The sequence below is a fragment of the Lagenorhynchus albirostris genome, chromosome 6 (assembly GCF_949774975.1).
Source record: "Lagenorhynchus albirostris chromosome 6, mLagAlb1.1, whole genome shotgun sequence".
Taxonomy (NCBI): domain Eukaryota; kingdom Metazoa; phylum Chordata; class Mammalia; order Artiodactyla; family Delphinidae; genus Lagenorhynchus; species Lagenorhynchus albirostris.
The window spans coordinates 42373190-42400988 of NC_083100.1; the positions used below are offsets into that span (position 1 = coordinate 42373190).

Genomic DNA, 27799 nt, shown 5'->3' on the forward strand with positions numbered 1-27799 from the left:
GTTCAGTTTCCATGGTTTCCTCCCTACCTTGTGAGCATTAAACCTGGGAGTCATGTGGAAGTTGGAGCTAAGTGCCTGGCACTGGGGGCCCCTCCAGACTTTCATCTCCTTTCTCACCACTCCATCTTGGTTTTGCTTGATGAATCAGTCCTTCTGACTTCTCCACCACTGATGTTTTTCAATCAGTGCATTTCATCACCTGTTCCTGTCACCTGAAACCACACACATACCACCTGAAGCATGTGGAGGAATACGTGTCACTGAAGCATGTACATTAAACAAGAATATTAAACTCCTTATAGTGGAATAAAAGAGAAAGAGGAAAAGGGAGTGGCTGAGATTTGTCAGTAGGCTGTGCAAGCTATCTGCCTTAGAAAGAGCTAAGGAACTTGCTTAAAATGTTGATTCTGAGTCCCATCCCAGAAGTATCGCATCCGAATTTCTCATGGCGAATCTTACACACACTAAATTTGGAAAATCTCTTAGTCTTAGAGGGTAAGAAAGAGTATTTACTATGATCACAACTTGTCACAGCTGCACATCAGAATCACATTTTGTAGCATTTTTGACAACTGCAGTTACCTTGGCCTCATACCAGACCTCCTAAGTGAGAATCCTTGTGTTGGCACCCAAGGTCAAAATATCCCACAAGAGGTTTTGCTCTGCATCCAGGATTGGAAACCACTAAGCCAAAAGTTAATGATGACCAATATTTATTAGGTAATTACAACTTCGAGAAATAGTGTTAAGCAGTTTATGTACATTTATAAACGATTTTCATAGGTGTGGAGAAGTTAAATAACTAGTCCAGTGCCATACAACTAGTAAGGGATCAAGCCTCAGTTAAACACAGGTCTATTTGATACAAAACTCCAAACTCTAATCTCACTCCCATCTACCTTTATTATTTGAGACATTATTTTAATACATGGCCGTCGGTCTCTTTCCCTGGAATCGTTCCTCCTGCTAAATATGTGATTCTGGTTTTGAAAGTTCTGACATCACCTAGGGGAAGGGTTCCTCAGCTTAGTTTCCCTTCGTTCACACACCCATTGACTGGCTATCTGTAGTTCTAGACATTTTCTCAATCCTTTCCATCTAACAAGCCAATTTCTATGCTTTAATCCTTATAAAAAGATAGATATTAATAGCAACTGAACTTCTTCCATGTACAAGAGAAGCCTGGTCCCCCTCACTGTAATCCTAGGTTACATGTCTGGAGAAGGGCATTGCTCCTTCCTCTTAGGTTTTGAAACAAAAAGGACTGCTGTTCTCAAATTAAAAAAAAAAAAAATTATTGGCCCAAGCTTACGTATGTCACCTGAGTAACAATATGGTAGACTTCCTCACCTTACCTCTCAGTCAACACTCTTCCACCCTTTGTATAGAGGGTTTAACTTTTCAATGAATTTTCACATCTCTTACCTTATTTTTTTCCCCACAACTCAGTCGTTCCTGAATTGTAGCTTCTTTACAGGTAAAATATTTATAATCAAATTCCATCAAAAGGAGTGACATGAAAATTAATGAGTAAATGGATTTAAAGTATCACAGGAGTCTTGAGTGAAAGGTACACACTGTTTTTACTGTTACTACTATAATGCAGCTCACCCATGACAGTTCTGACGGAGAACACTGACAGCAGCTCTGACCTCATTTACTGGCCAGGCCAGAAGGGGTCTGCATCGTAACCTCAGAGACAGACAAGCTCCAGGGAAACAAACCAGTCAAGGTCCAAAACAACCCCAAAACCACCGTCACTGCCATGCAACTGAGTGCTTTAAAACTGATTAGGAATGTTGTATGGTCAAAATTCTGAATGGACATCAGATCAAGAACCTTGGGAGAGCACTAAGTGATAGGCATGTTTGATAGATGAAACAAAATCTAGTGAAATTAGAGGGCAGCCACAAACCAGACACATGAATAAGTAATTTGCTACCTGGAAGCGTCTGCATCCTCACACTCTGGTGGATGACAAGACATTCTTAAATACACGGGAAAGGCTTATTTAACTCATTTCAGAACATTCTTGGAAGAGGCATTTCAAGAGAGGCAGGGAATTGAATTAATGTCAAATCCTCCAAAATATTCATGAAATAATTATAAATGTATGTGAGTTTTACTTCCTATAATTTAGATTCTTCGCTCCATCAAGCGGTCTTTTAAGCTTATTGGATATTTCTCTTCTTTCTTACAATTCAGAGAGCTAAGGTTTTCAGTCAATGCTAATTTTCTCTGAAGGATTTTCAGAGGGGAGTATTTCCACATAGAGACCCCTGAAATTATTATTTTCAAGTAGGGCTGATTCTTTCTCTTCGTAGCCTAGAAGAAAAGAGATCTATGTAATCGCAGTGTCAAAGTGTCAAAAGACTGAGATAGGTTGAAAAAAAGAAGAAAAGAAAAGAAAACACAAAAAACCTTCAAGGCATCCATGCAGTTCTCAGCCTTACAAATCCTTGGCTCACATAAAATACTTGTGACATGCTGTAATTAACTAGTTACTCCTCTCAGAATGAATAATAATGCAATTATTTGCCAAAAGCAGGGAAGAAGGGATAGTTTCTGTTTTTAAAAATGTTCGCCTTTCATTTCTGTAGAAAGCAAAACCCTGGATTAGTTTACATAAGCTGTGAAAGCACAGAGTAACCTGCATTCTCACTATTACACTATATGATAATTCTGTCACCTTTTTATCAGAGCCTTATACTTTTCAATGGTTTGAAACAGTACTAAACTGACAAGTCAGGACCACATTCAAATTGTATTGGTTCTTAAAAACAGCACCCAAATACCACAGAATGTAAGTAGTAACCTGGCTGGTGAAAACATTTTTGTATTTGGACTGCTATGCCATTGAGGAGGCTAAGGGCTAGCGAGGGCTCTGTTTCCTTTGTCTGTGCAGACACAAATAAAAGGAGGAAGGTGAACCTTAGTTCTTCAAGGTCCTTCTCCTTCCTTACAGATGCCATGTGCCAAGTAACACAAAGTTAGGTGAGAGTTTATCTGAATATATCACTGGTTCTCTCGCCTATGTGTTAATATCTAGACAATGACTGTTTTCTTTAAATTTTTCCAACTCCATCCTGTCACAATTTCAGTAATTCATTCAGCAAGCATTTATTAAAGCCTTGCTATGATGCACTCTACTAGGTACCAGGAATTCAAAGGTAAAAAAGACACATCGCCCTTGAGAAGGTTGCAGAAAAGTAAAAATATGAACTAGAGAGCAGGCACATTAACAATGGAGTAAATGCCACCAGGGAGCCCCCTCTCCACACACACATACACAAATTCATCCACTGATATAAAGACACAAAACCCTGCTGCCCGATGAATATGAACTTCCAAAATATTTTAAAAGTTTTGAAGCAGAGACTTTGGTTTTGTGCTAAAACGTAACAATTTTGTAATTTCAGTAGAGTCAGTTGGAATGTGTTCGTATGTGTATGTGTGTCTGTCTGTGTGTGTTTTTATGTGGAGCCAACTTTATATAGAGTTTCATTAAGGATAAAATGTTCTGAACAATTGATGCCTTAAATAAACAGATTAATTTAACATGTATCAGTTACTCATTCTAATACCAAGTGTTAGTTCAGAATTTTTTAAAACTAATATTCTCTGATATATCCTCATGACCCTATGATACTAAAAAGCCTGGATCACTTGTTTGGGAAGACAGAGACTGAGTCAATGTTATTTAAATTCATAAAATCATGATAAATATTCCAAAAGTAGACACAGTCTTGTTTTTTCAAGCCCTATTCACCCAAAGCATTCATTTAATTAGTTAATAGTAGGCATTTGGATCTTTCTTGTTTTTCATTGTACTGAACAGTATGTAGAACAGTGCAGGCTTTGGCATCAGACTGCCTATATTCAAAATTACGTTCTTCCGCATACAAGCTGTGTGACTTCTCCAAGTCTACATATTCTTATCTGTAAGATGGAGAGAGTAAAAGTAACTACCTCATAGAGATAGAAGGATGAAAGGAGTAATAACATATAAAGCACATAACACTAGGACAGGCACTATCATTAAATAAGCTAGTATAATTATCCTCAAATTCAGTTGAATATTCATTTGATCTCAGTGAGGACATTTAATATTTGCCAAGAAAATTATTTAGCTACCCTATGTCTATCTCTAAGGCAGTAGAGTGATGAGAATTTATATTAATTTTATCCTTTCTTTGAAAATATAAAATCATGTTTCTGTATTCATTCGTTTCATTTATGTATGTATTGAAACCACAGTTACTGAAAGTTTAGTGTGTGAAAGGTATTGGGCGGGACAGGGAACACAAAGATGATTGAGCCACTACTGATAAAAATCAAGACAGACTTAACAGTTTGAGACCATGGTCCTGAAATCTTGCATGGTTTTCTAATGAATTAAGCCTAATAAACTTAGGTACAAAAAATATATAGTAAGTAACGATCATATAATCAGAGTTCATTGGTCTTTCATAAACGTAGAAATGGTAGGTCTTTGTAAGCCAGTCCCAACATTTCCCTTTCCCTAAGCTACATAGTTTTAAAGCCATTTCAGCAATCAATGAAGCTTTTTCCACTTATTCAAAGAAAGAAAAACATTCTTCACAGACTTCCAATTTCCAATTGTTGCTGAAATTCATGAGCAAATTTATTATACTCATGCATTTATTTAATATATGCAAGGCCCAAAGAGGAGGGAGGAAGGAGAAGGTATAACACTATACAGTAGAAAAAAAGATAATTATAACCCATGCTTTCCTAAAGCTTATAGCCCAGCAAAACTCCATCTTACTTTCACCTCAAAGAATCTAGGTCCTCCTTTTGAGATGAGAATAGAAATGCCAAATGTCTACACTTTTATCTTAGGCATTTCCTGAAAGGCTTTATTTGAGGCAGTAAGAATGAGGAATTGCCAAAGGGGAAACAAACCTTGAAAGGAGATACCTGAACGAGCAATGCTAGAAAAGGAAAGGGAAGAAGATGTCGGCATCAAAAAGTCTGTGGGACTAAGATCAGATCAGTCAAACTAAAAAAAGCCAACTGGAAAAGAAAGATCTTGTAAGACATCCTGAACGATTGTTTAATTTGGTGCTATGGCTTAATTAAGTGAATTCTTCACTGAAATGTTGAATCTGGCCAGTTCAATTCAATCAAATTTTCTCTTTCCATCTCTATTCTCATTTCACCATTTTGTTATGATTATCAAATGGACTTCTGAATTGCCAGTCATTTTTTGTCAAGATTATATATGGCGTACATCCCTGAATTTCTTTGTGTTCAATTTGAAGAAACCTGAAAAGCCCTTGATATCTTACATAGTTTACTCCAGCTGGACAGAGGTTCTCATATACCTTCCTCTCTGTTCTGCTGCTGCTAACAGATAATTATTTCAGTGTCTTTCAAGGAGATAGTCTCTAGAGTCTAACACAACAACAGTCAAAACCTAAACTGTCTTCAACATAAATGAAGCTGTCTTTTTAAAAGTACAAAAAAAGTCAGTCCCTTCCCCTCTTTATTAATATACTACAAATGGTTAAGGAGAACAAGCCTGAGCTACAAGTCACTTCTCCAAATCCTTTATGAAAAGGACCAAAAGCTCTTTGAACATGTAGGAGCTCCTGATCTCAGATTTTTCAGATGCCAAGAGTCAGCCAAGGAAGCAATGTCACGATCCCAGTAGCTGTCGTCATGTAGCACCATCACGGCCAAGGTAGGAACACCACTCTCAATGACTTAAGCATGTAGGGATGCTTACCATCTGTCTTGTTTGTATCTAAATAACTGAAATATTAAAAATAACCAAGTGTCCCTAAAGCAATTCTCTTACCAAAAAAATATTAAATGAATGAGTACAGTATCTGCCAACACTTTTAACAGAGATCTAGGTAATTCTGATACAGATGGTTTAAAGACTACGCTCTGAGAAGCAATGATGTGTAGACAAACCCTCTCGCACTCAGCCAACAAACCGATCAAGCAGTGATTCCTAGGAAGTGAGTCTGGTGCCAGGCTGACTGCTTAAGAATACAGAATCCTAGGCTTTTCCCCTAGACTTACGGAGGCCCAGAAACCTGCTTATAAATAGCTGTGTTTACATTTTTCCGGGAAACATACACAGCCTGCAGTAAGAGGAAAGGGGTTGTATTTTACTTTAACACATCTGTGGGGGGTCCTTGTTCCACAATTTACTAGCTCTCTGACATTATGTAATACCACTGGACTGAAAAATGGCTGTTTTGAAGATTAAAGAAAGCAATGCATGTTTAGAACCCAGCATGTAGTCAGCTGCTTGTTTTTGTTATCACTATATCCTATGCTCAGCTCCAAGTAGATATACAAAACTAAAATGTGTGATTCATCACTTCAAGAAGCATATCATCTATTTAGAAAAGTAATAGAAATATTAATAAAAATTTTAAATGGGTTTATATTCTAAGGCACTAACATATTTGCACACATAAACACGATATTCTGAGTGACAATGTAGATTGTAAAATACAGAGAATTATAAGGACATAGGAAAAATCATAAGAAGCTTGCTTTAAATGTCTAATTCTCTTAATTCAGGTGACCTAATTTTCATTAATTCACCAAATTTTTATTTCTATTAGTAAAAATATTAAAATCATGAGCAATACTCAACTTATAATTATTTAAAACTGAAAATAGAAAGAGAAGTATGTATCTGGGAAAGGGCTCCATGGGATAGACTTCAAGGGGCCCATGAAACCCCTAAAATATTATGCAGAGTTGTTCATATGAATATAGGTATTTCTGAGGAGAGATCCATACCTTTTACTTGATTCCCAAAGGGTTTGGTTATCTCCTCAAAACGTTAAGGACCACTGAAGATTCCTGTTTAGCACATCTTATGTGTATCCTCCTATATGCTGAAGAAATTTAACTCCTGATTGTATTCCAAATAATCTCCGTGTGTACTTTCTCTTAAATGTTCTCTGAATCATTTTCCTCAAGCTTTCACCATTCAAACATCCTGAGAAAAGAAGTAACACAGCAAGATTTCATTTAAGGTAATTGTAAAGCAGAGTTTCATGGCTACTTCAGCTTATTCAAATTCTGCAGGCATCAGCACGGAAGTTTATGTACATGTTTTAAAAGTTCCAGTGGCAGAGATTAACTGATGATTATTTTCTGAGTTTTCCCTTTTTATTTTTTATCCATTGCTCAGTCTTTTGAATTATTTTTGATTTGTTCTATGTTTCTTTTCACCTCAGGTAGAAGAGTGAAGGAACTTCCCCTGGAAAGATAAAATTCAATTTTGCCAACTTGCATTTTGCCAACCTAGCAATTCTTCCACTTTGTGTTTTATTTATAATGTGGTAACAACACTATTGATGTCACACATTTTTATTTCTCTCTTCCTTTAGGTGTGTGTGCAACATTGACTGTTCTCAAACCAACTTCAATCCCCTCTGTGCTTCTGATGGGAAATCTTATGATAATGCATGTCAAATCAAAGAAGCATCATGTCAGAAACAGGAGAAAATCGAAGTCATGTCGTTGGGTCGATGTCAAGGTAATGTTCACACCAAAATTAATTTTAAAGAATGTCTTTAGTCTTTGTGTAGAAATGAAAAGTGGAGATAACACCTTATTAGGCAGCAGCTTCATTTTTGAAAGACAATTCTGACCTACAATGGGCAGTAAATTTTACTGCAGCAATTGTGGTGATTATAGGAGTTTGAGGGCCTATTGGCAACAGTCCATATTTTTTTCTATATAATGGGACTGTATCTTCACAGTGCCATCAACCCAGAGGCCAATATTCAGAAGATAGCAGATATACTCCTTGCACAGGGAAAAAAGCAAGTGAAAATCATTTTTAGCAAAGAATCTAAAGATTATTAGACAACCTTGAAATCAAAAGCAAATCACACCACTTTTAGGTATTAACTCAACAGAAATATTTCAAGTACATTTTTATAAGCAGTATGTCCTGGAATGTTCTATTTTGTTTCTTGTTCAGAAACAAACATCTTTTTTGTTTTTGATTGGTTATTCTTTTACCCAACTTATCTCAGTTATAACTGTGAACCTTCTCCTTGCCCTAAACCTTAGAAAGCCTATATCCTTCTATTATTCACTCTCGAACAGGTATTGACCTTGTAAATCTGCTTTGTATAAAGATTGCTTAGAAATATAGTTGAAAATTCCTTAATTGTAGTGAAGATACTGTTAGAAGGATATCTAGGAAACAGGTAATCTTTATTGTTAATTTTTTAACACAGATAACACAACTACATCTACTAAATCTGAAGATGGGCATTATGCAAGAACAGATTATACAGGTACGTAATATTTTCTACTACAAAATATGAGCACTGCTATTAAAGAGTTCTGGGGAACCACTGTTTACCATTGATCCTAAGATGATCTTGCAAGACTTTTGACATGTGCTAGTCTTCTCTTGCTTAGTTCAAATTTTCAATAGACAAGACTGAATTTTTGTCGAAGCAAATAAGACACTTTTTTTTTTTTGCCACAGTTAAAGCAATTGTCAAAAATGTCAGTAAGATATAATTAACTTGTTTTGACAGTGCAAACGGTACAAACGACAAAACATTTATCAAATTAATGGGCATCAATGGAAATTAATGCAATTTTTGGCAGTATATTATAATTAATGCAAATGTTCTTGTTTGAATTTTTATAAAAGTCAACAATAAAAAAGTTTAGAAAGAAAGGACATCTATAAATAGTAATACAGGCTGTCTATTTTGATGCAAAGTTAAAAAGGTATAGGTAATTTATTTTAAAAAATAATAAAATTCTTTATTTAGAAACTAAAATGCAAAATTATACAGAGTAAAATTACACTCTGACACATGCAAAATTATAAAGCATTTAATGTAGACATGTAAATCTTATTTAGCAATTACAGAATATTATTTTGAGGAATATTTTTACCTAATATAGTTTTCCTGAGTGAGAAATAACTTGTGGGTATTCAAATAAGATTTTAACAGATTCTTAAATTTCATAGAAATTTAGGATAAAAAATATAATAAAAATAAATTATTGAGGTTGATAATGATAAGCAGTTTTTTTTTAAAAAAGCAGTTTTCCATTTAGCTATTAAACATTTATAACTAGATTTATGGCTAATATTCAATCAAAAAATGCTTCTCTTTTGAAATATGGATTACTATTCACTCTTTTTGAAATTACACTTCCTTTAACACTATTTCTGCCATTATATTTATACACATGATAAATCTTGACGAAACTTTTTAAAGTTAGTCAATCAGATGTTTTACTCATAGATACCTCAAACATTTCAGAATTTGGAAATAACAAAAGGATTCTTTTTTTTAATTTTCCATTTTTATCTTAATGATTTTCAACAATGTAAATAAAATTTTCATGTGCTAGAAGTCTACAATTATCATGGACAATGATACATGAAAACACATTAGCTCTACGTAGATATTGTATAGCTGTTCCCAAAGGGTCCAGGAGAGATATTAATAGGTGTTCCTTGAAAAGAAGAGTCCATGGTCAGTAGGTTTGGGAAGAGTCCAGATAAACAAATGAATTTTTTACCCAAAACTCTTCATGGCTCTTATATGCACTGTAAAATTTTTAAGAGATGTGTATCTTTTATTTATTTAATGTTTTTTATGTTTTATTGTACAGAATTTCTAATACATACAAAATACACACAAATGTAGGCTGTATAGTAAAATGAACCCCCATGTACTCATCACTCAAACTGAGTAACATCAACCCATGGCTAACCTAGCCTCATCCCCACACCCATCTTTCTCCACTTTCAAAATATGTGGAAATAAATACGTCAGCTTGCATCTCTAAAAGATTAATCCTTTTTAAATAAAATTGTCATTATCACACCTAAAATAATTATGAATAATTCCTAATAACACATAGCCTTTATCAAACTTATTCGATGAATAGCACATTTTTTGTGGCACATTTTTCATTACTAGTGTCACCAAGAATGCACTTTGGAATATGCTGATCTACAGGAAAATATTAAAAGTGATAAAAGATAATAATGAAAAATTGAGGTCTGAAGCTAATAGCATATATTTGAAATTTTAAATGATATAAAAGTTAAATTCTATATTTTATTAAAAGTATATATTGGCATTTTAAGTCACTACCTGACATATTTAATTTTACTGTAGCCTAAAATATTTGGAAATTTTACAATGATCTCACTTTTATACAAGGAGTAACTTAACACACTGCACTTAAAATACATTTATATCTGTTTTGCAAAGTAATTCATTTTGAAAAAAATCTTCAAAAATGTAACATATTGTGAATATCTTCTCCATTGAGCTCACAGCAGAATCAAACATCTCCCTGAGAATTCTGTCCCTGAAACAAAGAACTCTTCAAGTTGATTAGCATCAATGTGCAAATATATTTGCATTTATAAAATTGCACCAATAAATACAATGGAGTTTGCTATTCTCTCTATATTATGCATACTGCATATTAACGGTTTGTCCATTTTCAGAGAGTTTGGGGAGCTGAACTCTTATTCCAAAAAATATTTTATATTTGAGTTTGGTTTCAAACAGATCATCTCTGATCTTCAGTGTCGATGCTTTTAATTGACATTGTTTCCTATCTTAGGTCTTTATTGAACGTGAGAATGTGTTTTTAAATACATGTGCAAATGAAAACTATCTAGACACTCAGTGTTGTCCAAGATGTTCTAATTTGACATCAGATTTATCTAGTAGATCCCAAAGAAAAACCTCTGAGATAAAAGTAAAGTTTAAAAATACATGTTTGTTGAAATCCAAATTTAAGACAGGAACAAAGATAATGTCAATTGAAGCTTGCAATTTCTAATTAAACATTGATTGCACACTTTAAAATTCCCCTGGATTTAATTTATATGTCTGTCTTCATCGATGATCTTATTAAAATGCAATATATACCCTTTTTTAGACATTATTTAAATAACAGTCAGGTCCCTCAGCATTTCCAGGCTTCTAGTAGTATTTGCATTTCCCGAATTTTGGGACTCAAACTTTGGAAAAAAGTAAAAGGAACCAAATGGAGACTCAGTATGTCATTGTCCTCTTAATTTCTGTTCCACATGCTCAAAACTCCCCAAGGAGGGAAAACAGGAACTAGAACTTCATGGTTTCTAGAAGTTTGCTATTTGCTCACAGCTAATTTAATGTCAGTCACTTCCCTCGTTGAACAAACATTCATGCGCTCTCCCACCACAGGGAGGTACAGATCTTAAAGCACTCTCATTTTTCCCCTAACATGTCCTTAATACTATAGTTTTTAAACTTTTAGCTTCCCCCCCGCCCTTTTTTTCCTTTGAGCCTACCTTGCAGCTATTAATACAAGAACATATATTTCTGATTACAAAAATGGAAACATACTTTAAAGAAAGCTTAACTCTAGAAATAAATATGCTGTGTCTCATTTTTTATATCACTTTAGAAAGAGAGACTCCAAGTAAGGACAAGCAGGGGCTAATTTACAAAAAAATAAATGCAAACTAAGAGAGCCACGCCCCTAACATGATTAGAGCTTGACTGAACTTATGCAGCGCTGTGAATTCCATGAGCCTCATAGGCACATAACTGAAGTGGACGCTAGGAAACCAAAGAATTTGCCAAATCATCCCTGCCAGCATTACTTTCCAATTGTGTCTGACTTTGGTCTCTATTTTGCCCTCTCTCCTTTAATGAGACCCAAGGCATTAGTGAGTCCTGAATCAAGAGCTTTGAATCTCTTTGTTTCAAGGCAGACAAGGATCCCTGTCTGATAAGCTAAACAAGCCACTTAATGCTATTCTCCCTTCATCAGTCTAAGACGGGCTTAGATTTAGGTCCTTCTCTTCACTCACAGAAAGGTTCAGAGAACACAATTTTATAAAACCACAAAGCTAAGGCTTTCAGGGATTTCCATTGTTTCAAAATGCTAATATTAAACTTTCCTTCTGGAAGTTTTTAAATAGAAAATGTTTTATACCTCTTGAAATTTGCAACATTTTCTTTAAAATATATATATATATATATATATATATATGTATACACACACACATATATTCTCTCATGTCTTATAATGAAAAAAAAATGAAGTGCAACTCTTTTGTTTTTCTTCATCTGGTATGTGTATTTTCTGATTGGGTTGCTTTTCTGTCTAAAAGTCTGGTCATGCTTCATAAAAGTGGCTATATTTTTTTCTGATAAAAATATACTTAATTTTATAAGTTATTAGATGTAAGAAAAAACCAAACAAGCAAAACAGTCATGTAGTTAAACTAGTCTGTGTTTTATCATCTAGAAAATAAAATGTATTTTTAAATGCCATTTTGTACCAGTTTCCAAAAGTATTTGCAGAGACTTATAATTAAAATATATTCAACAAAAATTTTTAAAGAGAAATTGAAAACATAAAAGCAGAACTGTTGAGGAAAATAAACATATTAGCAACATAGACTATTATCGTTACTGCATTTAGCCCTAAGCGTTCTTGCAACCAATATAAAAAGAGAAATTATTGAATCAATTCATTCAACAAATATTTTCAGAGTCCTTGCCATACACACTCTGCTGTCCTGGGCTTTACAAAGGTGAATATATCAACCGAGATCTCTGCTAAAATGGAACTTAGGTCTTTTATTGTCTGATAAAAATAAATAATCAGTTCAGAGACCAAAGTTTCTCCAGAACTAAATTCTAAAGGAAATATTTAGCATAGATCTCTTTATAAGGCATCACTGGAAAATATAGAATGGATAAGATCTTCAACAGTGATTTTTACAAAATATGCCAAAAGGCTCTTCATATAGCTGGGGATTTTTTAAAATCAATTTTTGATAACATTCTAGAGCATAGCATTAAAATATGTATAACTCAATGATAGAGTTCTATGGCAGACTAAAGTTATGAGTTACATTTATGTATATTTTCAAATTGGAAAAAGATAACCCAGAATACTGAGGAAAATGGTTGCTAGAGAAAGCACGCTCAGTCTGTCTTCCTCGTGTATCTACAGGTTCAACGGGAACTGGATAATAGAACAGTCAGAAAGCTTGAGTAAAGATACAGAATATGTTAGATTATAGCCCGAATATGGGAAGAGAAACTTCCCGTTTTTATTAGTTGTTAATGAGAAAAGTAAGCCCTGAGTCATTCCCACTCTTGGGAGGGAGCCAGGGTCTCCCTACCTCTGAGTCTAGATACAGACACGCATGGAGTCCATGTGTTTACTTGGTGTACATTACAGTGTGGCTATTCACCATTTTTTATAATATTTAGGCAGGATTAATTTTTAGGAAATGTTCTCTTTAGAAACCTTTTCCTTATGTTTAAGCAATAATTTAGATATTAAGCTCAGGTCTGAAATATGGAAGAAAGTAACCAGAAATACACATCTAAACCAAATTCCATCCATCCTATTATTATTCCATCAGCCCATTTCTCCACACTGAGAGGAAACTGACATCCTGAAAGGGTATCTAGATAGACTAAGCAAATTGTCATAATAACTTGTTCTCTGTAGAAGCCATTGCAATTTACAAAGGCTTTTCACATGTATTGTCTCCTTCAGTCTTAACAACTGAAATGTGAGGCAGATATTATATGTGTTTGACAGGTGAGAAATGGAGGTTCAGGAAGAGTAAGTAAAAAGATTACGTGATAGAGCTAAGGTTCAAACCATCATCGCTAATTTCAGAAACCAGCAAAATGTCAACGGTCAGGGATCGGGGAGAAGTGTCACTACCTAACATTCTTAGAGGTTTGGGGATGCACTCTGCACCTTAAAGGTTAACCCCTTGTGAGTTTCAGAGTCAAAAATGTTTCACCATGATAACCCCATTGCTGTGAGATGCTCCAGAGTTACTCTTCTCTTTGAATTTATGTCTATATATTATAAGCACTGTATTGTTTGGTTTTAAAATTCTCCTCTTCTGTGTCCTATTTATCCATATACACAAGAGAAGCCAAAGAGAACAGGATTTGTTACCAAGTAATCCTACATAAATAGAAAATGTGTGTGTGATACTTTGTAGTTTTACAAAGATCCATTCACATTACCTTATCTGCTCTAGCGTCAATTCAGTAAAACAGGGTTACAAATACTAGGGGGAATAAAATTGAGGCTCAAAGAAGCTAAGTGGCTGACCTGGAGCTGGTCACAGTATTTTGACATATTGACCAGCCACCCATGCAAATAGGGCACTTGCTTGATTTATTTACTGTTTGCCTCGATTGCTCTTCCACTATACATATATAGACACGAATAGCAAGTGGTCACATATCATATTTATAATACGAATTAATTCAGTCTTGTGGCAAAAATCTGCATTTAAAATGGAAGCTTTTTCCATTTGCTCATGGACACAAGGAGCACTTCACCGGAAAGCATGTTATGTCTACGCCAATAATTTGATCTGTAGGAAATAAATAAATAGCAGCAAATGCAGGCAGCAGCTTGTAGCACAAATATTGGTATCAACAGTGAAATAAATAAAAACGTTTTCCCAGGCTATTACAGTGCCACCAGACTGGCCTAGAATATTTAAGCTCAGGAAGTGAATTAAGATGTCAAGATTTTCTCAAGATTTCTGGGGGAAAGTGTCTCAATTTGAGTATTTTCCCCTCTGGGATTTACTTTAGAGTGCTGCAAAATTCATAAAGCTTTCTATGAACTCTAACTCACAATTTTTCCTGCTCTCTTGAACTTCTGTGCTTTCATTGTTTTCCCCATAAAATCATGTAGCCAGTCATCTGTAATATGATGTTATGTTCATGGTTATAGATAAACACAGAAATAGTATTTGCAATACAGATGAAGGTTTTCTACAGAAGAGTTGCCTTGGGCCCTGCTAGACACTCTGGAAAACTTTGTGTTTATGCCCCAGTTCATAAGTGAATTCTGCATCATTTATGTGCACTTTTTCCTATTTGAAACGCTCCTTTCTGAAACAAATTGTTCACCAGGAGGTGTTACTTACCTACTTTTCTCTTCCATAAAGGTGTGGCAGCCAGTTTAGTGGTTAAAGCCATTAAAAATCAGACAGCGCTGAGTTGAAACACTGGTCATGCTATTACTGATTATTTTACCTTGAACCAATTAGTTGACCATTCTGAGCCTCAGTTTCTTCATCTGTTCAATGAAACTAATAAGCCTACTTCTACAGAGTTGAAGTTTGAATTAAAAGATGTTACATAAGGCATTAGCAAGCAACAAGTGAGCTAGCTATTGCTGTTCTTTTTCTTTGGGTCTGACAACTGAAAAGAATTTATTTTTACGGGAAGTGTAACACATTGTATGGGATATGGTCTGTTCATGTAATGTTGTTCAGAGTTTTTATACATATATTGTCATTTATGAGGTCATAAAATTACAAAAGGTTTATCTTTTTCCTACCCAAGTCATATAACAACTTTTTGCGAGATACTTTGGCTGAGTTTTTAGTTCACCTATAAAGAAATATTTATTGAGTGCCTACCATTTGTGTCTTCGACACCTCAGTATGTCAAATTTTTCACGTGGCCATTTTTTTTTTCAGTTTTCCTCCAGTCAACATAATGTTATGTATGGTATATTTTGATCATTTTAAAATAACAGGGTCACCAGATTATTACAACATGAGTTTCACATAGGAATTTAATGAGGACATAACATTTGAAAGAACTGCAAGATCATGATATCACTTATATTTCTTTTCCAGTTGAGCTTTAAATTAGTCATTTATACCCCACAGTGTATGTCTGAAGGACCTACACATTCATTATTTAAAAGAAAACCTGTGTAATGGGTGACCATAGTGATGGAGAGGTATCAAGCAAAAATAACAGGAATGTGGTATTAAGAATTTATTTCTGTTTGTGCAAAACATTTAGGGAAAGCGTTAAAGTCAGAACAAATATTTTCAACAAAAACTGATCATCAAGGAAAAACAAGTCTTCTTGGCATAAGAGGCAAAAAAAAAAAACCATCTAGATATCACTGGTGAAAGTGACATAAATCTCCACCATGGTTTACCTTTTTACCTCAAACATATTATTTCTGTTCCTAAGGAACAGTAGTATGATTATGGGTAGAAGGTGTGAAACTGAAAGAAGTGTAGGATATGTCCAAGTGCTCTGTATAATTTCAAGACACATAGTTCTCCATAAAACTAACATATAGAATTCAAGCAGTTTCCAAAAATATCCAGAGTGCTTTGATTTGCTGCTTTTGTTAATGAGTTTGACATGCCCCCAATATATGAACCCACGTTATCACGCACATTAAAAATTCAGTTCTCACATCTTGACAATTTGAGACTGTGTACAAACATAACTAAAAATATTTTTAAATATCTGTGAAACTAAAATCTCTCAGAGAAATTGCATTTCTAAACACTGCTACTTGTTTCATGGGTCATAGCTTATTCCCTCTAGTTGTTCATTTGGAAAACGCTCAGACTTTTAGTTTGAACTCAAATGTAATCAAGAGAAATCTAACTTATGAGACAAGCTCCAGGCATAAAGGTGTATGAAAATCAGTGATAAGGCTTGAGGGAAGTGGTGGTACAGTAACCTGAAAATAGTAATGAGGACCAAAGAGGACAGAACCCCATCCTCACCTCTGAGTCCTGAGATGGGGGAGTGGAGGAGAAGGGTAGAGAATATGGCCACCTTGTGAGAAAGCTGAAGGGACTTGGTATTCTCAGGGAAAGCTAGTGCTTCAGTATGCAAGAAGAGAGATGAGAATTTCAGTGAAGCATCTGAGGATAGAGGGGAATTTGCCAATCATGGAGCACAGTTACACGTGAGCTTTGGGAAGTGGTTGGAAGTTGGGGGCACAGAGATGTTTAGTCAAGGGCAGAGAACCAACAAGGGCAGCACATCATAGAGATGATGATTCGGTGGAGATGGAGAACTGGGACGAGACAGGGCAAGAATTGGATATTGAGTAAATTCATGACAAATCTCTTGGACTTGTGGACTCAGAAATCCACATTTTTACCACACTAAGAGTAAGCTGTTGCTCCCCAGTGAACTGAGATTAACCAAATTCAATGTCTGTGTGTGGATTTGCAATGAGAAAGAGTTACCTAGAGGATTTGGTTCTCTGCCCAATACATTCTCTTCTTAGAGTCGAATTCTCTGAGAAGCCCAGTTATAATGAGGTCACTTAGTGAACATGAATAGAGCATATATTCTTTGGATGTTTAAGACATCAAGCTAAGACAGCTTGATGAAAAAGGCTATACAATAGAGATACTCCTGTCCTCAAATTTATATAGATAATAAATGACTTTGGCCAGGACTTCCTCTTCCATGGTTAGAGCTTACAGAAACACTATTGGCCTATGTAACTCTCCTTTGTTGAGTTTCCATTTCTCAGTGTTCTTGATCAATCTACCTATTTTCCTAGATACAGTAAAGTTGAGACCTGCTCTCCCAGAAGCCAGTTCATGACTCTGAGGCATTCTAGTGCTCTGGAAAAGCACAGGGCAATCCTGTTCTCCCTGCTTCTGAGTTCCTCTGGGATCTCTCCCAATAGCCCCCAAGAAATGACAATATGGGTATGAATATCAATATTAACCATATTGGATTGATAGGTCCTTCTGCATTGTGAAAGCTGCAAAAGTTTTTACACAAAGTTACCTTTGAAAGCCCTTCCTTAACATATAATCCAAAGAGGTTTGACCAATAACTGAGAAAAATGAGTAAATCTTGGAAAGCAAATTTAATATCTTTGGGTATGTCCTAAAATAATTCTTAGCATTTGTGTTAATAAATGTCCTTTACGGTGACACTGTTAATGTTTCATTTCATAAAACACAAACACAACAAGTTTATTAATTACCCCAAACAGAATGAGATGGAAGATTCTGCAGAGAGTTGTGAATGCATCATCAATGTTTGGTAGTGTTATATAATATTCCTGTAATATATACTCCAAGCTGATTAAAAAGAAAAATCTATTGCTTTTAATCTTTCACATTTTCTATGATTCAAAGCTGTGTGTGTCAGCCACACATCAGAAAACCTCTTCCCAAGAGCATTTCATTTAATAACGGAAATAAATGTCTATTTAACTAAAAAAATTTTTGAATAAATTTTAAAAATCATTCAGAAAATGAAGCCTATAAACAAGCTCCATTTGTTCTCCAGAAATTAAGTATTCCAGAAAGATCATGTTATTAGTCTACAGAGTTTAAACCAACAGGCAATTAGTGTTTTGTCAGGCAGTACACATCCAAATTCACTTCTGCGGGTTGACTGTTCACGTACTGTCACAATTATTCTACAACTCTTGCACCACTGAGGTTTTTTCCTATTTATTTTTCCATTATTTAAAGAGCCCTAGGGAAGTTGAAGGTTTCTGGTTGTTTGAAATGATCTCTGAGCAAATCTCACTCCTATCCCCAAAGCCCAGCCACTCACCCTTCCCCAGATTTGGCACATATGCCTTTGTTTCTGATTTTTAATGAAATGTAGCAATGGAAACATGAGACAGAACCACCAGGCAGGCCAGGGAAACTTATCTATAAGGTAATTTTAAGAAAGTGTCCACGTTGTCTTCTATATGTAGAATAATTAATAGTAAGCAGAGCACCCATCAACAATGATAGACAGCCATTAACTCTCACTTATCTAAGCACATCGTCAGGACTATATTCTAACATTCAAGCTGACTCCTTTCTACAATTTAATATGCTTCTTAGCTGTTCACATTAGCCATGAATTGGTATGTGCTTAGGAAACACAGATAATTGTAATGTTATTTTAAGAAAACCACTGTCATCTTCATTATAATCATCACTATCGTCGACATCATCATATCAGGAAAATAATACCGCTGGAATAGGATCACTTGGCTCTTTCCAAAATCAACTAGAACTTATATGTGTGTTGACTATTGTTTTGGATTCTCTACAAGGCTATTATCCAATGATATGGGTAGCCGTATTTATTTCTTAATTTCATTTTAATTTCAGAGTAAACAACTTACAGAGAGCATTTTGTAGGGGAAAGAGCCAGAAATAGGAATGCAGAAACTTTCGACTTAGTGTCATCTCTATTCTACCTCATCGAAATTTAGATAGGTATTTAGCCTCTCAGAACCTAAGTTCTCTCATCAATAAAGTTTGAAAATAAGATTAGATTATAAAGATGTCTTTCTAGATTTAGGATTCTATCATCAAGTATACAGCTTTAGTTCAAAAATCATGAACTTGAGGGAAAGTTGTTGACCATTAACTTATGTTAGTGTTTCTCAACTGAGGCGACATTTAACGATTTCTAGAGATGTTTTTGATTGTCTGGGGAAGACGGGGTGTTAGTTACATGTAGTGGGTGGAGGCCAGGAATGCTGCTAAATTAAACATCTTACAATGCAGAGAACAGGTCCCCACAACAAAAATTATCCAGCTAAAATGCTAATAGTGTCAAGGTTTGGAAACCCTGCTTTATGGCATTAGAAATTATAGATAAGTATATAGCACATAGGTTCTAGAAATTAAGTGGCACTATGAAGTCCAGATCTGGGCTCTCTAATCATTTCTCAATTCTCCTGTGCCCCAAGAGGAGATACAGTCCTAAACCAAGGATCATTGGTTTAGTCCAAGTTTCTTTTCATTTCACTGTTTGAAACATACACACTCATTTTTTTAAATGATGGTTGTCCCATAAATAGAAATGTCCTTTAAAGTTTTACAAATAGAGGGAATATCTGTTTCTGAAAAGGCTTATCAGAAAGATGAAAATGCATCTAGCTAAAAAGGAGGTTATACTCTTAGTTATCGTAAGTTTCCGAGGAAAGTCACCTAGTCATAACTGGATCTGTTATCTTATTCAGTATTCCTAACTAGTAGTCTAATAACCCAGGTCCCTGCTTTGCTTCTCTTCAAAGCTGTGTCATCTTTGTGTTCATATTAGCTACTCCTTACACATTTTGACTAAATTGCTGAACCAAACATTGCCTGTCTGAAAGATCTTTAATGATATTCTTTGAGGAGGAAACCATTTTAAAGCTTCTTTTTATTATCTGGCACTTCCACAGTAGAAATCTTTGTAAACCTTGATTCATAGGAATATATTTAAAACCAACTGGCTAAATTCTATTTAAGTGTCCAACAGCAATTCTTAAGGCTGAAATTGTTGTGTTGTTCACAGAACAAAATGCTTGATATGGCTTTAGATCTCAGGTATTCATGAAAACCTTCATAGTTGAAAATGAAGGGGAGTCTGAAGATGTCTCTTAAATGGCAACTTAGCGCTGAGCTAGACTGTGCCTTTTCCCTCAGGGCAGGACACCAATGTGCATTACTGTTTAACAGTTCCCAGGCACAGATCCTCTTTGGGATGGGGAATAAACCTGGCTGCACTGGTTTGCTGTCTTACTTAGTGAAATAAAGTTATTGGTTTTGCAACAAGGACAATGAGGATATTTGTTTAAAAAGACAACTTGGAAAAATAGCAAAGACAACAGGAAATGATAAATGAGCAAGTCTTTGCTACAGTAATTACTTTAGTATTGAAACAAATGAATAAATTTCACAGCAATGCTATTTTCTGTCTTACGTTATACTACCACCTATTCATATAGTATGTGTACCATTGGCCTTTATGCTGGAACAAAAAATATCTATCTATCTTTCTATCTATCTAAGAAGGAAGAGTTGGTAAATAAATTGCCTGAGATATATATGTTAATGTTTTGAAAAACTTATGCTGTCCTTTCTGGAAGGAGAGTATCTCTAAAAGATGGGAATGTTTTTTTCATCTACACTAGTTTTATGCCAAAAGTTAGTCATTTAACTTTTGGCAAAGTGAGAGAGTGGCATGTACATATATACACTACCAAATGTAAAACCGATAGCTAGGGGGAAGCAGCCGCATAGCACAGGGAGATCAGCTCAGTGCTTTGTGACCACCTAGAGGGGTGGAATAGGGAGGGTGGGAGAGAGACACAAGAGGGAAGAGATATGGGGATACATGTATATGTATAGCTGATTCACTTTGTTATAAAGCAGAAATTAACACACCACTGTAAAGCAATTATGCTCCAATAAAGATGTTAAAATGAAGTAAATCTTTCTGGTATAGACAAATGAAATAACATACAAGTATCTATAATCCATTTAGTGAATGTTATTGTGCATGTGGTTTGTTATTTCCCTACTGAAATGTTTTGACTTTGTGGACAGGTTGTCAAAAGATCTAAATTCTAAACCTACCTGCTCAACTTATAAATGTTATATGATCTGGGGAAGTCTCCTAAACTTTCTGAGAATCTTTAAATGAAGATTATATCTTTTCTGCTTTTTTCACATGTTTTGAAAAATGAAAGCCTTTTGTGAGATGAGACTCACTATGTAGTTATAAGGAATTATTAGAACAAATTTAGGACATGGATATTTCTTATTCTAACATGCTTTTTATGTTGTTATCAAAGTTTTAATTATTTTCAAGACAGAAATAATTCTTTAATTTGGATAGCATAATTATATCTAATTTTTTAAAAATTCAAACTGAAGATTTTTATATTCTAGATTTCTATTTTCCTGTTTCTGTGTATAAGCATACTAATTGGGTTATTTAAAAATTTTTAAAAAGAAGGCAAGACTGTGTTAGACTCAGTCTTCCCTTGACTATATAAAGCTTTGAATTTATGCCCCAGGTAGATCTGTTCCCCACAGATTGGCTTAAATCTTGCTCAAGCTCTAGTTCCTAAAAGCACAAGGGCTATTTGGAGCAACATTCATATTTTTACAATGACTTTTTTTCTCTCAACGTGTTCCTAAGTAATGTAAGAGTTCACTGTACTCAACAAGTATAGAATGTTTCAGAATTTGAGTAAAAATTGTATTAGTGTAAAGTAATATGGTTTAGCCCTGTTAAGAGAATTCTCTTACAGAATTTGAATGTAGCAGGGTACCAATTAAAATTATGAGTTAAAATTGTTAAAGGGGGGACCTTCAAGATGGCAGAGGAGTAAGATGTGGAGATCAACTTCCTCCCCACAAATACATCAAAAATGCATCTACAACTGAAACAACTCCTACAGAACAACTACTGAACCCTGGCAGAAGACCTCAGACTTCCCAAAAGGGAAGAGAATCCCCATGTACCCAGCCATGTGGCTGACAGGGTCTTAGTGCTGTGGCCCGGTGTCAGGCCTGAGCCTCTGACGTGGGAGAGCGAAGTTCAACATTGGACCACCAGAGACCTCCCAGGCCCACGTAGTATCAATCGGTGAGAGCTCTCCCAGAGATCTCCGTCTCAATGCTAAGACCCAGCTCCACCCAAAGGCCAGCAATATCCAGTGCTGGACAGCCCATGCCAAACAACTAGTAAGCAGGAACACAACCCCACCCATTAGCAGAGAGGCTGCCTAAAATCATACTAAATTCAAAGACACCCCAAAACACAACCGGACGCGGGTCTGCCCACCAGAAAGACAAGATCCAGCCCCACGCACCAGAACACAGGCACCAGTCCCCTCAATGAGGAAGCCTAGACAAGCCACTGAACCAACCTCACTCACTGGGGGAAGACACCAAAAACAATGGTAAGTACAAACCTGCAGCCTGCAAAAAGGAGACCCCAAAGACAGTAAATTAAACAAAATAAGAAGACAGAGAAACATGCTGCAGATGAGGGAGGAAGGTAAAAACCCACCAGACCAAACAAATGAAGAGGAAATACGCAGTCTACCTGAAAAAGAATTCAGAGTAATGATAGTAAAGATGATCCAAAATCTTGGAAATAGAATAAATATAAGAAATGATTAACAAGGACCTAGAAGAACTAAAGAGCAAACAAACAATGATGAACAGCACAATAAATGAAATTTAAAATCCTCTAAAAGGAATCAATAGCAGAATAACTGAGGCAGAAGAACGGATAAGTGACCTGGAAGATAAAATAGTGGAAATAACTATCACAGAGCAGAATAAAGAAAAAAGAATGAAAAGAATTGAGGACAGTCTCAGAGACATCAGGCAAAACATTAAATGCACCAACATTCGAATTATAGGGGTCCCAGAATAAGAAGAGAAAAAGAAAGGGTCTGAGAAAATATTTGAAGAGATTATAGTCGAAAACTTCCCTAACATGGGAAAGGAAATAATCAAGTCCAGGAAGTGCAGAGAATCCCATACAGGATACCAAGCAGAAACACCCAAGACATATTAATCAAACTATCAAAAATTAAATACAAAAAACCATATTAAAAACAGCAAGGGAAAAGCAACAAATAACATACAAGGGAATCCCCATAAGGTTAACAGCTGATCTTTCAGCAAAAACTCTGCAAGCTAGAAGGGAGTGGCAGGACATATTTAAAGTGATGAAAGGGAAAAAACTACAACCAAGATTACTCTACCCAGCAAGGATCTTATTCAGATTCAATGGAGATATCAAAAGCTTTACAGACAAGCAAAAGTTAAGAGAATTGAGCACGAGCAAACCAGCTTTACAACAAATGCTAAAGGAACTTGTCTATGCAGGAAACACAAGTGAAGGAAAAGGTCTACAAAAATAAAGCCAGAACAATTAAGAAAATGGTAATAGTAACATACATATTGATAATTACCTTAAATGTAAATGGATTAAATGCTCCAACCAAAAGACATAGACTTGCTGAATGGATGCAAAAAGAAGACCCATATATAGGCTGTCTAAAAGAGACCCAGTTCAGACCTAGGGACACACACAGACTGAAAGTGAGGGGAAGGAAAAAGATATTCCATACAAATGGAAATCAAAAGAAAGCTGGAATAGCAATTCTCATATCAGACAAATAGACTTTAAAATAAAGACTATTACAAGAGACAAAGAAGGACACTACATAATGATCAAGGGATCAATCCAAGAAGAAGATATAACAATTGTAAATATTTATGCACCCAACATAGGAGCACCTCAATACCTAAGGCAAATGCTAACAGCCATAAAGGGGGAAATCAGCAGTAACACAATCATAGTAGGGGACTTTAACACTCCACTTTCACCAATGGACACATCATCCAAAATGAAATTAAACAAGGAAACACGAGCTTTAAATGACACATTAGACAAGATGGACTTAACTGATATTTATAGGACATTCCATCCAAAAACAACAGTATACATTTTCTTCTCAAGTGCTCATGGAACATTCTCCAGGATAGATCATATCTTGGGTAAAAAATCAAGCCTTGGTAAATTTAAGAAAATTGAAATCGTATCAAGTATCTCTTCCTACCACAACACTATGAGACTAGATATCAATTACAGGAAAAAAACTGTAAAAAATACAAACACAAGGAGGCTAAATATTACACTACTAAATAAAAAAGAGATCACTGAAGAAATCAAAGAGGAAATCAAAAAAGACCTAGAAACAAATGACAATGAAAACATGACAACCCAAAACCTATGGGATGCAGCAAAAGCAGTTCTAAGAGGGAAGCTTATAGCAATACAATCCTACCTCAAGAAAAAAGAAACATCTCAAATAAACAACTTAACCTTACACCTAAGGCAATTAGAGAAAGAAGAACAAAAAAAACCCAAAGGTAGCAGAAGTAAAGAAATCACAAAGATCAGATAAGAAATAAATGAAAAAGAAATGAAGGAAACAATAGCAAAGATCAATAAAACTAAAAGCTGGTTCTTTGAGAAGATAAACAAAATTGATAAACCATTAGGCAGACTCATCAAGAAAACAAGGGAGAAGACTCATATCAACAGAATAGGAAATGAAAAAGGAGGAGTAACAACTGACACTGCAGAGATACAAAGGATCATGAGAGATTACTACAAGCAACTATATGCCAATAAAATGGACAACCTGGAAGAAATGGACAAATTCTTATAAAGCACAACCTTCCAAGACTGAAAAAGGAAAAAAGAGAAAATATGAACAGACCAATCACAAGCACTGAAATTGAAACTGTGATTAAAAACCTTCCAACAAACAAAAGCCCAGGACCAGATGGCTTCATAGGCGAATTCTATCAAACATTTAGAGAAGAGCTAATACCTATCCTTCTCAAACTCTTCAAAGTATAGCGACGGAGGAACACTCTCAAACTCATTCTACAAGGCCACCATCACCCTGACACCAAAAGTAGACAAAGATGTCACAGAAAAAGAAAACTACAGGACAGTATCACTGATGAACGTAGATGCAAAAATTCTCAACAAAATACTAGCAAACAGAATCCAACAGCATATTAAAAGGATCATACACCATGATCAACTGGAGTTTATCCCAGGAATGCAAGGATTCTTCAATACATGCAAATCAATCAATGTGATGCACCATCTTAACAAATTGAAGGAGAAAAACCATATGATCGTCTCAATAGATGCAGAAAAAGCTTTTGACAAAATTCAACACCCATTTATGATAAAAACTCTCCAGAAAGTAGGCATAGAGGGAACTTACCTCAACATAATAAAGGCCATATGTGACAAACCCACAGCCAACATCATTCTCAATGGTGAAAAACTGAAACCATTTCCTCTAAGATCAGGAACAAGATAAGGTTGTCCACTCTCACCACTATTATTTAACATAGTTTTGGAAGTTTTAGCCACAGCAATCAGAGAAGAAAAAGAAATAAAAGGAATCCAGATCAGAAAAGAAGAAGTAAAACTGTCACTGTTTGCAGATGACGTGATACTATACATAGAGAATCCTAAAGATGCCACCAGAAAACTGCTAGAGCTAATCAATGAATTTGGTAAAGTAGTAGGATACAAAATTAATGCACAGAAATCTCTTGCATTACTATACACTAATGATGGAAAATCTGAAAGAGAAATTAAGGAAACACTCCCATTTACCACTGCAACAAAAAGAATAAAATACCTAGGGATAAACCTACCTAAGGAGACAAAAGACCTGTATGCAGAAATCTATAAGACAGTGATGAAAGAAATTAAAGACAATATAAACAGATGGAAAGATATGCCACATTCTTGGATTGGAAGAATCAACATCGTGAAAATGACTATACTATCCAAAGTAATCTACAGATACAATGCAATCCCTATCAAACTACCAGTGGCATTTTTCACAGAACTAGAACAAAATATTTCACAATTTGTATGGAAACACAAAAGACCCCGAATAACTAAAGCAATCTTAATAAAGAAAAACAGAGCTGGAGGAATCAGGCTCCCTGACTTCAGACTATACTACAAAGCTACAGTAACAAATACAGTATGGTACTGGCACAAAAACAGACATATAGATCAATGGAACAGGAGAGAAAGCCCAGAGATAAACCCATGCACATATGGTCATCTTACCTTTGATAAAGAAGGCAAGAATATACAATGGAGGAAAGACAGCCTCTTCAATAAGTGGTGCTGGGAAAACTGGACAGCTACATGTAAAAGAATGAAATTAGAACACTCCCTAACACCATACACAAAAATAAACTCAAAATGGATTAAAGGCCTAAATGTAAGGCCAGACACTATAAAACTCTTAGAAGACAATATAGACAGAACACTCTATGACATAAATCACAGCAAGATCCTTTTTGACCCTCCTCCTAGAGAAAGGGAAATAAAAACAAAAATAAACAAATGGGACCTAATGAAACTTCAAAGCTTTTGCACAGCAAAGGAAACCATAAACAAGATGAAAAGACAACCCTCAGAATTGGAAACATATTTGCAAATGAAGAAACTGACAAAGGATTAATCTCCAAAATATACAAGCAGCTCATGCAGCTCAATATCCAAAACACAAACAACCCAATCCAAAAATGGGCAGAAGACCTAAATAGACATATCTCCAAGGAAGATATACAGGTTGCCAACAAACACATGAAAGGATGCTCAACATCACTAATCATTAGAGAAATGCAGATCAGAATTACAATGAGGTATCACCTCACACCAGTCAGAATGGCCATCATCAGAAAGTCTACAGACAATAAATGCTGGAGAGGGTATGGAAAAAAGGGAACCCTCTTGCACTGTTGGTGGGAATGTAAATTGATACAGCAACTATGGAGAACAGCATGGAGGTTCCTTCAAAAACTAAACATAGAACTACCATATGACCCAGCAATCCCACTACTGGGCATATACCCTGAGAAAACCATAATTCAAGAAGAGTCATGTACCACAATGTTCATTGCAGCACTAATTTACAATAGTAAATGGAAGGACATGGAAGCAACCTAAGTGTCCAACGACAGATGAATGGATAAAGAAGATGTGGCACATATATACAATAGTATATTACTCAGCCAAAAAAAGAAATGAAATTGAGTTATTTGTTGGGGGGGGGTGGACCTAGAGTCTGCCATACAGAGTGAAGTAAGTCAGAAAGAGAAAAACAAACACCGTATGCTAACACATATATATGGAATCTAAAAAAAAAAAAGGTTCTGAAGAACGTAAGGGCAGGATAGGAATAATGACGCAGATGTAGAGAATGGACTTGAGGACATGGGGATGGGGAAGGGTAAGACTGGATGAAGGGAGAGAGCAGTACTGACATATATAGACTACCAAATGTAAATAAGATAGCTCTTGGGAAGCAGCCTCATGGCATAGGGAGATCAGCTCAGTGCATGGGACAGGGAGGGAGACGCAAGAGAGAGGGGATATGGGGATACATGTGTACATATAGCTGATTCACTTTGTTAGACAGCAGAAACTAACACAACAATGTAAAGCAATTATACGCCAATAAAGACGTTTAAAAAAAAATAACAAAAATTCAAAAAGGAAATTGTTAAAGGCCTATTCCAGACAAGACACACTCCATCATTCCCATTTTGGATATGAGTTTTACCCATTGAGAATTTAATCAATAA

The 27799-nt window shown here is 35.4% G+C and overlaps 1 protein-coding gene across 1 annotated transcript in view; it reads left to right on the plus strand.

Moving 5' to 3' along the window:
* TMEFF2 (transmembrane protein with EGF like and two follistatin like domains 2) overlaps positions 1 to 27799 on the plus strand; it is a 249255-nt gene that overhangs the window by 190315 nt on the left and 31141 nt on the right. The window contains exons 6-7 of the mRNA XM_060151381.1: positions 7386 to 7534; positions 8247 to 8306. Coding sequence (XP_060007364.1) covers positions 7386 to 7534; positions 8247 to 8306 — 209 coding nt within the window. The remainder of the gene's footprint in view (positions 1 to 7385; positions 7535 to 8246; positions 8307 to 27799) is intronic.